Source organism: Balaenoptera physalus (genome assembly GCF_965194825.1).
Source record: "Balaenoptera physalus genome assembly, chromosome: 12".
Classification (NCBI taxonomy): domain Eukaryota; kingdom Metazoa; phylum Chordata; class Mammalia; order Artiodactyla; family Balaenopteridae; genus Balaenoptera; species Balaenoptera physalus.
In genome coordinates this window covers 88,188,922-88,204,972 of record NC_138897.1, presented here as the reverse complement: position 1 = coordinate 88,204,972, position 16,051 = coordinate 88,188,922, and the positions used below count along the sequence as shown (strand labels likewise).

Here is a 16,051-nt window from a genome sequence, read left to right as displayed (position 1 = left end):
GTCTCCATTCAGCCCTTTGTACTCAATAGGTTCCTTCGACCACAAGGCCTTTGCACACGTGATTTCCTCTGCCTAGAACGCCCACTCCTCTTCCACCTTGTCATTTTTCTTTTCCTCCTTCAGGAGGTCTCCCTCAAGCATCCCAGCTCCAGGAAGCTGACCGTGTACCTCCCCTGTTGCATTCATGCATGGCCCACATGCCTCCCCAGTGGAGATGGATCCACCTGTTTGTGTAACAGTCTGTTTCCTCCCCCACTCCCCATTAGGGGACTGGGTAGGTGGGTTTCTGCTCATGCCATATCCTCCGTATTCTTCATGCCTGGAAGACCACAGGTTCCCTCCCACTAAACATACCTGGAGGGTGGAATGAATCCCTCGAGCAAATATCTCCTCTTGGGGGACTCATGTACCCCAGAGGCTCACGTACTCTACGGCCACCTCCCCCTACCCTGTCCCCAGGGATTTATGTTCCGAGGAATGCCTATTTTTAAAATCAGGGAAGTCTTTAAATAAGCGTAGCAGCTTTTCCTTCTCTAGGGTGGGGAGGAAGTTTGAGGTTTCATGAAAATAACCACCGTGACGGCTGACTAGTTTGGGCGGTGGGTGGTGCTGCTGGTAGACTGAGAAGCCTGACTGGTGGCCCAGGTGCCCCAGAGACGTATTCTCCAACTTTTCTCTCCATTTCCTGTAGGGTCAGAAACCCTCCTGACTTGATGGAAGAGTCTGTTGACCTGGCAAGTTGATCATGAGGCTGGGTGGAGACGATGTGGGAAATAATATTTAAGGTAGTGGAAACTGCAGTGATTGTAACTATCCCCAGAGCACCTGCCATTTTCTGAGCTCTGTGCAAAAGCCCTTTGTAACATACAGCAACAACTCAACAAGGTGGGGACTGAATCCTCTTCATTTACAGGTGAGGAAACTGAGAACAGAGAGGCCAAGCAACTTGCCCCAGGTCACAGAGCCAGTGAGAAGCAGAGCTCAGACTCTGACCCAGGCTGCCTGGCCCAGAGCCCTCTCCCTCCTGCACGACCTCTCTGAATGCTGCCCTGGACCCAGCTCACAGCTGGTGAAGGCCAATGCTGGGCGGGGAGTTCAGCCCAGTGTTACTCAATAAGAAACACATTTTATATCCTGCCACTTAGTACACATTGACATATATACCTTCTATAACCAACACTAAAGTTAACATGTGAGAGACTTATGTTTTCCACTTTATTCTATTTCTTAAAAGGCTGATGGCAGCCCATTAATGGATTTCAGGAATCACTAATGGGTTGAGTTTGAAAAACATGGGTATGGTGGGATGTACTCTGTCTATTTCCCTGGGGGAGGGAGAGGATGATTGTCAGAGAGGTGGCAGTCCTGCCCAAAGTCTGTGAATCAGCCATGTTAACTGAGAAGCATAAGTCAGGCTGCTATTTGTGTTAACAAAAGCACAGAAAGAAATGAAAGCATAGAAAGAAAAATATATAGTTACCCAGCTAGAAATTAGGACCTATCACCAGTACAACTGAGTCATCTGGGCCACCCCATCCCCCAACATCTTAGTGATGCTTCAGCCGTGGAAAAGATGGGATAAACAAGAATTCAGGGCTCCCCTCTTTCCTGCCCCACTGTGGCTCAGTCCTTGGAAGGAGGCCAGGGCAGCTGCAGTCTAACCAATGGCTCTCAGCTCTGGCTGCACATTGGAACCACCTGGATGCTTTAAAAAAAAAACCCAGTGCCTGGGTCCCAGGCCCCAAGATTGTGATTCAGTTGGTCTGGGGGGTGGCCTGGGTGTTGGGATCTCTAATGTACAGCCAAGGTCAAGAACCAGCATCATAAATGAACCTGGTGCCTCCAAACACCTTGTGAGAAATGTGCCAAATGGCCACAAGGATTTCTAAGCACACCTGGCAACCAGGTTCCCCAGATGTGGCTGGTGACATGCAGTCATCTGAGCTGGGGACTAGGTCTGCTGAAGGGCTGAAAACCTACTTTATCCTCTTGATGGCGTCAATAGCTCCTGTGTTTCAAACGTTTGTTATAGCCTAGCACCCTCCTAAGTGCTTTCCAGGCACTATCTTGTTTAATCCTCACTGTTCTCACTTTACAGAAGAGGAAAACGGAGGCTCAGAGAGGTGGGAAGGGGCAGGGAGGGCCTCTCAGGAGGGTAGATGTCCACAGCCTGCTGGGGGCCCCTCTGGGCAGAGCTGGCTACAGCAAATCAGGTCTGAGCCATGGCTAAAAACCCCACCAGTTTTTTCTATGACAGAGCTGTTTTCCTCCCCAAAATTAGAGGAGCTGGACAATTAAAAAGCTCCTAAAAGCAATCCTATTAAAACAATTTTTTAAAAACATAATTAACTTCACAAGGTAAATTATTAAAAGGAACTTGTTCTTTGAATCAGTAAGAGGCTTATTTGCTACACGTGGCCCTGGTCCAATTTCCCCAGCTCCCCAGCAAGGCCGCCGGGGCCACCCCTTCTTTTGGCCTCTGTGCCATGACAGACAGGCTCCTGCCCCCAGGAGTCCCCCGAGGTGTGTCCTTGACTGCATTCCAACACGCTGCTTGCCCTGATGTTTCTGTGCCCTCACCCCCACCCTTGCGACTTGTCCATGCAGCCAGACCCCCTGAGGTACCCGGAATCCCCAGCTTTACCTGCTGTCATTCACCCCAATGAGCAGACCTTTACTCCAGATCTATTTCTTTAGTATTACTATTGTGAAAACATGAGCAAAAAGAAATAAATTAATAATCCCAACACACCAAACTTATCATCTACTTATCTACCCATCTCACTCTCTATGTCTTTTATAATTATAATCGAAGACTGCAGACAACTTTGTATCTTATTTTTTCCCCACTACCTATATGCATCAGACTTATGACTTTTTAATGGCCAAGAAATTTACCAAGGAGTCAGTGCTCATTATTGTGTTTTCTGTTCATTTTTAGCACCTTTATCACCAATTCTAAGGCCACATTTTCTACATATTAACATTTCTGAAGTCTGTCTTACAATTGACCAGTGTCAGTGTTGTGTCACATTAGATCACAGTAAATGGCGGCACTTTTTCTACTTCGTAGCACATAAAATAATGGTGCATCTACAATCAATGGCATCTTACGTGCTAAGAAACACATAAATTTGTGTTTCTAAATTGTGCTGTAAATTATACTTTTTCCTTTTTATCGGTTGTTTCCTTTCCCGCAAGTAAGATGACCAGGTTTGATTATGACTATTTTCATGACTCTTTATACACCCTGTCAAGTTTTTTTCCAGCAGTCGTGTGGGTTGATCCAGCCCCTCATGAGATGTAGGAGTGAGCCGGTTACACCACAGCATAACCACCATCGAGCGTTTCCGCTTGTTTTTTTGGTTTGCCTAGTAGGGAGCTATAAATGAAGGAAACTGTTCCATTTGCCTTTCTGTGAGTATTAATGATAACTGGAACTCACGGAACTCCTGTTACTGGGTGGCAGACACTAAGCTTCCCATATCTTATCAGGAATTGACACAACTCTACACAGGGTGATTGTCATCCCTCTGCTGGAAATGCCACCATATTTCATTAATGCAAAGATGAACATTTTCCCACGTTTCCACATTTCTGAAATCAGAATTGGTGGCATGTTGTAAGTGCCATTGGTCATTTCCTCCTCCCACATTGTAAACAGCTTTAAATCAGAAATACTCTTACAATTAAAGGGGCCATCAATTTGACAAAATGCAAGATCACCATCACCATCATCATCATCATCATCATCCCATGGTCCTCTAACCCTCACACTTGCTTCTCCAACTCTGCCCCATCACTCTTCTGCTACCCTGAGCTTCTGGCACTGCCCTGACAGCTCTACCTGTCCAGGCCCCCAGAAGCTCCAAGTGAACAGCTGAAATGGAAGCCAACACTTCCTCTTCACCTTGCCCCACCCTTCACAACTAATGTCTCCCCAGATCCAACAAGCCTGCACCCCAGATATCAAGGACAGAATTTGCTAGTCCTACTCAGGATGGCCGCACAGTACAGGAGGCAGAGCATTCACTTTGGAGTCAGGCTAGGTTGAAATCTCATTTCTGCCACTTCCTACCTGTGTGATCTTGAGCAAGTAGCTTTACTTCTCTGTGCCCAAATGTCTCTATCTGTAAAATAAGCAGTTGGGAGAAGTCCTTATGGGCTCAGTATTGGCCTAGCATTCTGAGACCATTGCCTCCTCAACTCCTCCCCGCGAGCCTTCAGGAACAGGAGTGGTTAAGTAACTTCTCCCCATTTTCCAGATAAGGAAACTGAGGCTCGGGGAGGTGAAGGGCGTGACCAAATGATACAGGGCTATTAAAATGCAGAGCTGGGTTTTGAATGGTCTGTTTCCGATTATCAGGCTATCTTGAGGTTCCTTCTACAGCTTTCACCTCGGTGACTTTTAACACTTTGGTATGGCAGAAGCACCCTGAACACGTGTTTTTCCTCTATCCGGTTAGAAACACCAAACAGAATTATCTTCTCAAGGCTCGGAGGTCCTTTAACGCTGCTAGTCTTCCAGAATTAATTTACCTTTTCATCCCAGGTGGCCATTTTCCTGTCGTCTCCGGATCTGGAAAATAAGAAAACATTTGTCCAGATCTGTCATCCTACTGTCATTCGCCTTAGTATGTGTTTTCCAACACTTCCTTACAAATTATTTTTAACTTGCTTCGGTTAACAGTGTCTGAAAATAGTAAATAATAAAGCTCAAAGCATGCGGAGAAGGATGTACATCCTGAGTATATACCCAAAAGAACTGAAAACAGGCACTCAAACAAATACATGTACACGAATATTCATAGCCAAAGAAGGAAGCAATCCATGTCCATTAACATATGAATGGATAAATAAAAGATGTTATATCCATACAGTGGAATGTTATCTAGCCATAAAAAGAAATGAAGTACTTTTGCAATATATACAAATATCGAATCACTATGTTGTACACCTGAAACTATTGTAGGTCAATCATACCTCAATAAAAAATAAAAAAGATATGAAGTGCTGACACATGCTACAACATGAATGAACCTCTAAAACATTATGCTAAGTGAAAGAAGCCAGACACAAAATGTCACACAGTACTTGGTTCCATTGATGTGTAATATCCAGAATATGCAAATCTGTACAGACAGAAAGCAGACTGGTGGTGGCCAGGAACTACGGGGAGAGGGGAATGAGAAGTGACTGCCTAATGGGGACGGAGTTTCCTTTTGAGGTGACGAAAGTGTTCTGGAACTAGAAAGAGGTGGTAGTTGCACCACATCGGGAACGTATTATATGACAATGAATCGCTCACTTTAAAAGTTAATTTAAAAAAATTTAATTTTATGTTATGTGAATTTCACTCCAATTAAGAACCAGACAGACATGTTAGTGCTGAGATTGCTCTGGAAAGCAGCAAAGAATCTAAATGTCCACCAACGAGGGAGGGTCTGGTTGAGTCAGTTACAGTACATCTGGGAGTGGGAGACTCCAGTGTTGTTACATTTCCATATGTGGATGAGGAAAGATGTAATATAACAGGTGCCCCCCCATCACATTATAGCATAGTGTGTACAGTATGATCCCATCTATGTGAAAACATGATATATGCATTTTTTAAAAGTCTGTAAGGATACAGCCAGACTCTTTACAGTGGTTATTGCTGGAGAAAATGGGAGTGATTTGAGGGTGGGGTGGGTATTTTCTTTCTCTTAGCTTCTGGAAGGTCTGAACTTTTACAATGACTATGTGTTACTTCTTAAAACTTATTTTTAACATAGCTGACATATGTAGTAAAAAATTGAAATACAAAAGGATACTACGACAAATAAGTCTTCTTTCTACTCCTGTTCTTCCCAGAAAGCCTCTCCTACCAGTTTCCCACATAGCCTTTGGAGGTATTCTATGTCTTTCCAAGCACAGCCATATTTATTCTTTTTTTTTCCCCTTAAACAAATGTGAGCCCTCACACTGCTCTGAACCTTGCTTATTTCCCTTTAGGGTGTGGGAGGCTGAAAGATAGCCCCGTCAGTCCTAATCCCCAGAACCTCTGAATAGGTCAATTTACACGGCAAAAGGGACTTTGCAGGTGTGATGAAATTAAGGACTCCAAGATGGGGGATTATCCAGGTGGGCCCAGTGTAATCAGAAGGGTCTTTACAAGTAGAGCAAGAGAATCAGAAGAATAGGAGATATGACGACAGAAGCAGGGATTGGAGTCAGAGTGAGATTTGAAGATGTTATGCTGTCTTGAAGATGGAGGGATGGGGTCATGATCCAAAAAATAAGGGCAGCCTCTAGAAGCTGGTAAAGGCAAGGAAACAGATCTCTCCTAGAGTCTCCAGAAGCAATATAGCCCTGCCAACACCTTGATCTTGGTGTACCAAGACTGATTTTGGGCGTGTGACCCCTAGAACTGTAAGATAATAAATTTATGTTGTTTTAAGCCATCAGATGTGTGGTCATTTGTTACAGCGGCCATAGGAGACTAACACAGTGTCCCAGAGATCGTTCTACGCCGTGTGCTCTAGAGCAAATGCACTCTTTGGATGACCACACAGGATTCCCCTGAGGAATTGTGTGTAGTTCCCATTAGTGACCAACATTAGCTTCCCAAAGTTCCAGTTCCTTATATATCATGTGTTATTTTTGTAATTTAAAAAATATTACCATTTTGAAAAAAGATCACAAAGACCTAAAGAAAAAAAGAGTTCTTTTTCTCCCCACAGTACCATGCTTAGGGCACAAGGGACTCAGTTTCTTGCTGGTTGACTGGCAGAGCAGCTTCTGCAACCAGCAGCGTTCACCTGGGTGTGTTCCTGTTCCAGCCCCTGGGGGCCCTCACCCTGCTCTCACGAGGTGGGCTCAAGTGGAACCACCACCAAAAGTGAAGGTGAAGGGAAAAATGAAGGTGCCCTGGAGATTTCCTTCCTCCACAGGACAGGAAACAGAACTAGCGCATGCATAGAAAAACACCCAGATTCACTAATTCAAGCAACGGAAAATTTAAACCTGCCATAACCTCCCCATTAAACTAGACAAAACAAAAATGAAAAAAGCCACTGCTTGGGCTGTAGGAAAACTTGCACACATTGCTGGGGATAATTTTTCTAAACAGTCACCTGGTAATAAGTGGTATATGCCTTCAAGATGATCATACCCTTGACTTGAACACATCAGTTTGGAAACTGTAACTCAAAAATCATTTGAAAGCAAAAAAAAAAAAAAAAGTGCAATTTGTACCACAGTGTTTAAAGCAAAGTTGGATATTAGGGTTAGAACCTGGAAACAGCCTATAAGCCCCACTGTAGGGAAAAGCTGAGGAAGGCAGTGGGAGGAATGACAATTCTGAGGTCTATGTAGAAATGTAGAAAGAAGGCTATTAAGCAATGAGAAGTAGAACTCTGATGGTTGCACACACTGCCTGCAATTGTACAAAGTTATCGGAACTTTTACTCTGTGCAAGGCATGGCACTGGGTTCTGGGGAATCCAAAGTGAAGAGACAAGAAAAAGGTCTGGGCTCTGGTAGGCTGACATTTTAGCCAGGAAACACATAAGCAAGGTAACATCACCCAGGGCTAAGCTCCGGAAAGAAAAACAGTAATGCAATAAAGGGCAGGCAAGAGTGGCTCCTGCGGCTTGGGGTGGTGAGGTAAGGCTTCTGAGTAGGTGACTTTTGTGGTCGTCTCTGAATTGCAAGGAGGTGCATCACAAGAAGATGGCAAGAAAGAGAATTCCTGGGAGAAGGAAGGGCATGTGCACAGACCCTGAGAGAGCAGAGAATTTAGTATGTCCAAGAAAGAAGGAGGAGGCCAGTATGGCTGTAGTGAGCAGGCAAAGGAGTGAGGATGGGGGCATGAGAAGAGTCAGGAATCAATCAGGGCCTGACTGTGCAGAGAGTTCAGCAGACAGTGCTGAGGATCTGGGGGTCGCGGTGGGGATGCAGAGGAGTGACCAGATTCAGAATATGTGGAGGGGTCGCACTTGCTGCTGGCCTAGATGTGGGGGACAAAGAGAGGAGCAGGTTTTGGAGCAAGAATATGCTAGGCTTCCTCCTTCTTGCTAAACTGGTGGTGGGGGAGGGCTTGGGGGCTACAGGGCAGTCCTGGAATTGTGCAAGCCTCACCCCAAAGATTTTCAAAACCCTGCCCCTACCAGCCTTGCCCTCGGAGTCAGAGAGGGAGGAGTTGCAGCCCCCAGCCTTGGTCTTACTCAAGAAGCTTCCAGCTGCGGCGGGGCTGCAGGAAATACCGCTGATCTCAGATAGCTCTGACTTGAGGGTGAAGGACAGAGAAGTGCTTTCAGATGGGTGGGGATGGTGGAGGGGGGCACAGCTTGAGTCACGCACTAGGCTAAGCCTTCACACCAACCATCTCATTTAATCTTCTCGACAATCCTCTGAGGCACGTAGCACGCTTAACCCCGAGGCTAAGGATAAGCAAAGGAAACAGACAAGGAAACTGAGGCACGGAGAACTGAAGTCCCATGGCTAAGCCTGCAAGAGCCCCCCTGTGCCCAGTGGGAGCGCTGGTACAGGCCCAGGAGTTCCTGGACAGGGGCTGCACCGCTCTCTCCTCTCTGTCCTGGAGTTTAACCTGGCGCCAACCCACTGTTCTTGTTCCTTGGCACCCCCTACCCAGGCGAAGGATTTGTTGCCGTGGAGGTTCTTCCTGCAGGGATGAGCAGGCTGGCTCATCTCGGCCTCCTCCACTATTCCCAGCACTGGTTTCTCCCTGCCGTCTCCCTAGGGGTGCAGGACAGGGCAGGGCAGGCATGATGAGTAAGAGGACTCAGGGGTTCACACCGACCTGGGTGAGTTCTGGCTCTGCCTCTTTGGGCTGTGTGACCCCCGGCGAGTGGCTTGGCCTCTTTGAGTCTTGGTGTCTTCACCTGGAAGAGGGAGACAAGGATGGTACCTACCTCACCTGTTGCTGCTGCTGCTACGCGGCATGTGATGAAGTGAAGGCACCTGGCCCATGTAAGCACTCCATACAAAAGGGTAGTTCTTATCAACACTTCCGTTTTCAAGGGGAGATGTGCGTGCTGTCTCCTGTCCTCCTCTCCTCCACTGGATTCTAGAATCCGTGGGCCAGGCAGGGATCCCTGAATTATCACTGCCTGCCCGCGTTCCCCCAAGCTGGGAAACGCTAGAACCCAGGGCAAACCGGGGCCTCCTGGGATCTCGCGGGGGTCCCCGGCAGGCTCGGGCTGGGAGGGCTCGGAGAAGGGCAGCGCGCCCCGGGCGGGCCCTGGAGCACTTACCCTGCGCCCGGCCCGCCGGTGGCCACCGCAGCAACTGCGAGCTCGGCGCCTGCCCAGCCGTCCCGCCCGCCCCCTCCCGCCCCCTCCCGCCCCCTCCCGCCCCCTCCCGCCGCCCGCCCTCTAACTCAGTCAGCTGCCGGTCTCGGGCTCTGGCCCGCGTCCGTCCCGTTGCCCTCGTTCTTGCCTGTCTGTCGGTCTCCCTGTTGCTCTCTGGCTTCCCCCCCATCCGGCCCCCTCCCGCTCCGCAGGCCCGAGCCTGACCTGGGCCTCCTGCAATCCCGCAGATGGACAAAGGTCCCGCCCGTGGGAGCCAATCACGAATCAGGAGAATCCTGGCCCAGGCGACCCTAAGGGAAGGGGTGGGAGGAGGGAACCACTTCCTTCCTCCAACGGGATGTCTTGGCAGCGGGTCCACCCGCCTCCCCACCACACACACTCAGGGAAGCAGGGCTGGCTCCGGCTCGCTCCCCCTACCCCCTGCCAACTCCTGGTTACTTAAGGGGGGCCCTGAGTGTCCCCTGCACAGTATCTGCAGGCAGGGGGTGGAGGGTGGGCAGAATGCCCTAAGGGGGTGGCCAACCTCGAAGCTGTCAGGACGCCCCTAGAATGGGGGGGAGGTGAGGCTGGAGGTGAAGAGGAGGTGCCCTGCAGCTGGGCTGGTATTGGCACGAGGGAGGAGCCTTCCGGCCTCGAGGCAGAGCACACCCGTGCTCAGGCCGCCGAGTGCTCCCCTTCCGCAGCTTCCCCGCCCCTCCCCTGCAGGCCCTCCCTCACCCAGGCCTCCCCAGCGCTCTGTCCATACCTTATTTCTGGCACTGTTCGCACTGGTCTCAGGTCTTCCGTTAGCTTCCATCTTCCCCAAAAGACCACTTGTCCCAAACTTCCAAGGGCAGAAGCCATCTATCTTTTACACACCTCCCTGCTTCTTCTGGTTAGGTTGGCGGGCAGGGGCGGGGGGGGGGGGAGTCTCAACTCCTTGGAGCTGTACTAGTTTTCTGTGGCTGCTGTACCAGGTTACCACAAACCTAGTCGCCTAACACAGCACAAAAATAACACTTAGGGGCTTCCCTGGTGGCGCAGTGGTTGAGAGTCTGCCTGCCACTGCAGGGGACACGGGTTCGAGCCCTGGTCTGGGAAGATCCCACATGCCGCGGAGCAGCTAGGCCCGTGAGCCACAATTACTGAGCCTGCACGTCTGGAGCCTGTGCTCCGCAGCAAGAGAGGCCGCGATAGTGAGAGGCCCGCGCACTGCGATGAAGGGTGGCCCCACTTGCCACAACTAGAGAAAGCCCTCGCACAGAAACGAAGACCCAACACAGCCATAAATAAATAAATAAATAAAATTTTAAAAAAAATCTTCTTGCTTAAAAAAATAAAATAACACTTAAAACAACAAAGCACTGGAGGTCAGAAGTCCAGGGGGTTCTCAAAGGGCTAAAATCAAGGTGTTAGCTTGGCTGTGTCCCTTCTGGCTCTTGTTGCGGAGCACGGGCTCTAGGCGTGTGGGCTTCAGTAGTTGTGGCACACGGGCTCAGCAGTTGTAGCTCACGGACTCTAGAGTGCAGGCTCAGTAGTTGTGGCGCACGGGCTTAGTTGCTCCGCAGCATGTGGGATCTTCCTGAACCAGGGCTCAAACCCATGTCCCCTGCATTGGCAGGCAGATTCTTAACCACTGTGCCACAAGCGAAGCCCCCCCCTCTTTTAAAAGGACCCTTGTGATTATATTGGGCCCACCTGAACAATCCAGGATAATCTCCCCATCTCAAGATCCTTGACCTAATCACATGTACAATGTCCTTTTGCCATGTGAAGTAGCATATTCATAGGTTCTGAGGATTCAGACTTGAATATCTCTGGGGGCCCAGTATTCTGCCTATCACAGAGATACTGTTTCCATTAGCTTCTGTTGAGTCTGCTCCTCCCAATCCTGTCTCCCACCTCCTGCTGGGTAGGGGGCTTTCTTAAAACATGTCTGATCTGACTCCTCAATCACGTTTTGTTATTACAACAGTCCCATTCTGGTCCCTAAGGCATAGTCTGGTCCATTCTAAACTTCCACTTTATATTTTATTAGAAACTCCCTTCCCGCCCCCAGGGCCAGCTAGACAGAGTAGAGGAGTGCGGACTGTTCTTCCCAGCCCTCCCCTGCGTTCACTCCCTGAGGGCTGGGGAAGGGAAGAGAGTGAGGGAACAGGTTCAGGTATTCCTTCGCCTAACTCCCACCTCAAAGCTGCAATCCTCTTTCTGTTGGTTTTAACAACTAGTCCTGCCTGTAGTTTTAAACTTAGTCCAGACAGCTGGTGATCTCAACAGGCCCTACCAAGGAAAGGCTCAGACACTGCCCCTGGCCTGACCTTCTGGCTGACCCCTGCTGGAGGCACCACTCATTATTCTTCCCATGCGCTTCGTCGTTGACCTACACTGCAGTGTTCCCGGGAAAGCCTGCAGCTGCCAACCTTACCTATGCCCTGGAGGCTGGGGCCACCAGCAGGGACCTATTTCCATACTTTTTTAGGAATCAGGATCCTGAGGGAGCTGGTCAGCAAGTCTGGAGAATTTGGTAATGTTCTCAATACTGCTATCTTCACTGGAATCCCTCTACTACTTAGTCTTCTCAGTGGACAGGAAAACATCTCAGTTGTGGTAACATCTTTAGCAGAGAGTCTGGCACAGCAGGTGCTTTACATTCCATTATGTAATTATGCAACAGCATAAATTAACAAATGAGTACTGAGCATAATACAGTAAGGGTGCCCACCATCACTGCTTCTCTTCAGCATTGTACTGAAGATCCCAGCTAATGCAATAGGACAAGAAACATGAGGTACAAAGATTGAAAAGAGAAAAGCTAATATTTGCAATCAATGTGACTGTCTACCTAGAAAATCCAAGAGACTCAACAGACTGGCACTGGATACCAACTGCATGGCAGGCCTTTTCTAGATACTTAATATGAGATGAAGGAGCACCTGTTCTCAGAGAGCTCCTATTTAAAAAGTTGAGGAGGTGAGGCCAACAGTCCTTCGGGCAGAGTCACCTGCGGTCCACAGAAAGAATCCAAGAGGTCCATAAACTTGGATGGGAAAAAAATTACATCTTAATTTGCATTAACCTCTAACTTAAATTTAGTACTTCCTTCAGTTATGAATGTAGGTAACAAACCACAGTTTTATTAGCAGCACCCATGATTTTGTAGTCAATCAAAATCACAGATGTTTCCAAGTTACAATATAGTATTTGTAGATATCTCAAAATATAACTTATACTCACCACTACTTCAAAATTACAGTAGTTATTAAACTAGTTCTTAGTTCTTATAGTTTAATGTGTTAACAAAGAATTTCATATATTGCTTTATCTCAAAATATAACTTATACTCACCACTACTTCAAAATTACAGTAGTTATTAAACTAGTTCTTAGTTCTTATAGTTTAATGTGTTAACAAAGAATTTCATATATTGCTTTATCACAATTAGAAAAATAACTGCATTTCAAGATAACTGGGGTCCTTTGTAACATGATGCGTTTTCTTTTATGCATTTAAAAACATTACCCTGAGAGGAGGACCCACGTTACAAAAGAGATTAGAAACTCCTGCTTTAAATGAAGGCCGTGTTTTCTGGTTTGGGCGATGCTGACACAGTTCTCTTTCACAAGGCAGTTCCTGCCCCACCGCCCATCCTTCACATTTCTTATCAAGCAGTAAGCCCAGCTTGCTCAAGTATGTGTCAGTCATTGTCCCAGGAGCTTTCTGGGTGTCCTGCCTTTTGATGTTCATGGAGCATTTTGGGAAGCTCTAAGCTTTGGGTCTAGGCTGCTTGCGCCCCTGAAGAGCCAAGACAGTGCCAGTTCTGGTTTTACCCAGTAGGAAGAGAGAGGGCTATCTCTGCTGGTTTTGGTTCCTTCAGGACAGTGTTTCAGCTGTTGCAGTTGACCACTTCCCTTCATCGGGGAAAAGCCAGGCTCTAGGAGAATGTACGAAAATGGAAAGGAGGAAAGAGAAGTCGATGCGATCTCAGCCAGGGCCAGGGGCAAGGGCTCTGTTTGGATTTCCCAGAGTTACATCTAGCGCCTGGGTCAAGAGACTCCTTTTCCAGCAGGTATGATTCATCTATACCAGTGACAGCCACACAAGGATACCTATGTATGATAGGTGTGGGTACCTACATAAGATAATGTAGCTACATTAAAAGGTCATGGCTATCTCTGACCCCCTTCTCTGATACTTGGCTCAAACTTCTGCTTCATAGTTCAGAATCACATGAAAGGGTAGTAAGAACATAGGAGTTGGCATCCAAGAGACTTGGGTTAAAATCCTGCCTCCATCCCTTCCCTTGCTAGCTGGGTGATCTTTCATTAATTTAGTAAATAATTTCTGAGTGTCAGCTATGTGCTAGACACAGAATACAGAGGTGAATGAGACAGGTTCCACCTCCTCTCATCGAACTTACTCTTTAGAGGAAGACACAAAGAATAATAGTGGTGGGGATAGAGATGAGGCCCCACCAAGGTAGGACAGTTGGGAAAGACCTCTCTGTGACATTTAAATTAATACTGAAAGCTGATATAGAGCTGACCATGAAGAGAGGGGAAAACCTTCTAAGTGGAGGGAACAGTATGTGCAAAGGGCCTGAGGTGAGCATGAGCTTGGCCTGATGAGAAACCAAAGGTGGCCAGAATTACTGAAACATGGTAGGAGGGAAAGACAGTGGTGAGAAGTAAGGTCAGAGAGGAAGGCAGAGGCCAAAGGGAAGGCTGGAGTTCAAAGTACAAGAAGCGATGCCAGTTCTAAGCAGGGGGAGAGTCACAGTTTGATATATATCTATTTTTATTGTAGTTAAATATATGTAACATTTTAACCATTAGAAAGTGTACAATCAGTGGCATTTAGTATATTTATAATGTTGTGCAAGCTTCACCACTATTCAATTTAAGAACTTTTTCATCATCTCAAAAAGAAACCCTGTACCCATTAAGCAATTACTCCCCATTCCTGCCTACCTCCAGCCCTAAAGCACCCACTGATCTGCTTTCTGTCTCTATGGATTTGCCTATTTCAGACATTTCATATAAACGGAATCATATAATATGTGATCTTTTGTGTCTGGCTTATTTCACTCAGCATATTTTTGAGGTTCATCCATGTTGTAGCACGTGTCAATACTTCCTTCCTTTTATGGCTGACTATTCCACTGTATGGACAGACCACATTTGTTTACCCTTTCATCCACTGACATAGTTTGATTTTACAAAGGTAACTCTGCTTGCTGGGTGGGGACTGGATTATAGAGAAGGCAAAAAAAGGAAGTACAGGTGAGAGATAATGATGGCTTGAACTAGAATGTTGAGAAGAGGGAAGGAAAAAGGGCATGGGTTCGGGATCCATTTGGGATATTGAACAGATGAGAAACTGAGGGATCGGACGTGGAGGGTGAGGAAGAGGCTGGAGCCCTTGAGTGCACAGTGGTGCCATCACTGAGATGGAGAAGGCTGGGAGGGGAACAAGTAAAGGGACGTCCTAGTTGGTTTTGATAATGTTTGGTTTGAATTGTTAAAGTGGCAGTGTCATGAGGGCAGTAGGATTTGAGTCAGAGATTTAGGGTGTGATTTTGTGATAGAAGAACTATATATTTTGGGTTTTGTCCCTGGGATCCTGGCCAGAGCTCCTAAAACTTGTAATTTCGTAAGTGATAAGAGTAATAGGAGCATCTTTTCTTTCTTTAAAAAAAAATTTTTTTTTTTTCTTCTTGGCCACACCACGTGGCACATGCAACTTCCCTGACCAGGGATCCAACCCGTGCCCCCTGCAGTGGAAGCGCGGAGTCAACCACTGGACCACCAGGGAAGTCCCAGGAGCATCTTTTCTTATATTTGGTTTTGTCCCCAGCTCCTGAGATGCTCTAGTAATTAAGTTTAAAGGACCATCTCTTGCTATTCAAAATGAGCCCCTTTGAACCACACCTGAGTCTATATTAATGAAGTGACTTTGGAAAGCCCCCAAGGATGGGGGGCTGGTTGCCAGGGGAACCAGCTAAGGGGTTAGATGGTTGCAACTTTTAGTCCCCCACCTCTCTTGGGGAGGCGAGAGGGGCTGGAGGCTGAGTTAATCACTGGCAAGGAAGGATGGCATCACCCAGATTGGTCTAGATACTGGCAAGGAGACCAATGATTTAGTCAATTACACCCTACCTAATGAAGCCTCCATTAAAAATCCTAACTGAAGGGGTTCGAAGAGCTTCCAGGTTGGTGAACCTGTGGAGGTGCTGGGAGGGTGGTGTGCCTGGAGAGGGCATGGAAGCTGTGTGTTCCATCATCCAATACCTTGCCCTATGCATCTCTTCCATGTGGCTGTTCCTGAGTTGTATCCATTTATGGTAAACCCTAATTTGGAGTAAACCATTTTCTACAGTCCTATGAGCGATTCTAGCAAATTGTTGATTGAGGAGGGGATCAGAGGAACCTCTGATTTATAGATGGTAAGAAGCACAGGTGACAACCTGGACTTGCAACTGTTGTCTGAAGGGTGGAGGGCGAGAGAGGGGAAGGCGTATGGGGCTGGGCCCTTAACCTGTGGGGTCTGTGCTAACTCCAGGCAGTTAGTGTCAGAATTGCTTGGTGTGCAAACCCCACACATTTGTTGAAATGAAAGTACTGAGTAGAGAGAAAAACATGGAGTTTTCCTTTTAGGGGGTCATGGGCACACAGCTGGTGTTGAAAACCATGGACCAGGCTGAGATTTCCCCCTCCCGAGTGTAGACAAAGTGGCCCAGGACTGAGCTAGAGATGGATCAGG

The 16,051-nt window shown here is 47.4% G+C and overlaps 1 protein-coding gene across 3 annotated transcripts in view; it reads right to left on the bottom strand.

Moving 5' to 3' along the window:
• Positions 1–9,513, bottom strand: part of HVCN1 (hydrogen voltage gated channel 1) — a 29,889-nt gene extending 20,376 nt beyond the window's left edge. Inside the window, exons 1-3 of one of the 3 annotated variants that reach the window (XM_082416885.1) lie at positions 9,441–9,513; positions 8,803–8,884; positions 4,540–4,579 (exon numbers count right to left, since the gene is read on the bottom strand). In XM_082416885.1, coding sequence (XP_082273011.1) covers positions 4,540–4,560 — 21 coding nt within the window. In that variant the 5' untranslated portion in view covers positions 4,561–4,579; positions 8,803–8,884; positions 9,441–9,513. Of the gene's footprint in view, positions 1–4,539; positions 4,580–8,802; positions 8,885–8,919; positions 9,313–9,440 lie in introns of those variants that run through there. The other 2 variants (XM_082416886.1, XM_082416884.1) reach the window with 2 other exon arrangements.
• Positions 9,514–16,051: the final 6,538 nt, after the last annotated feature.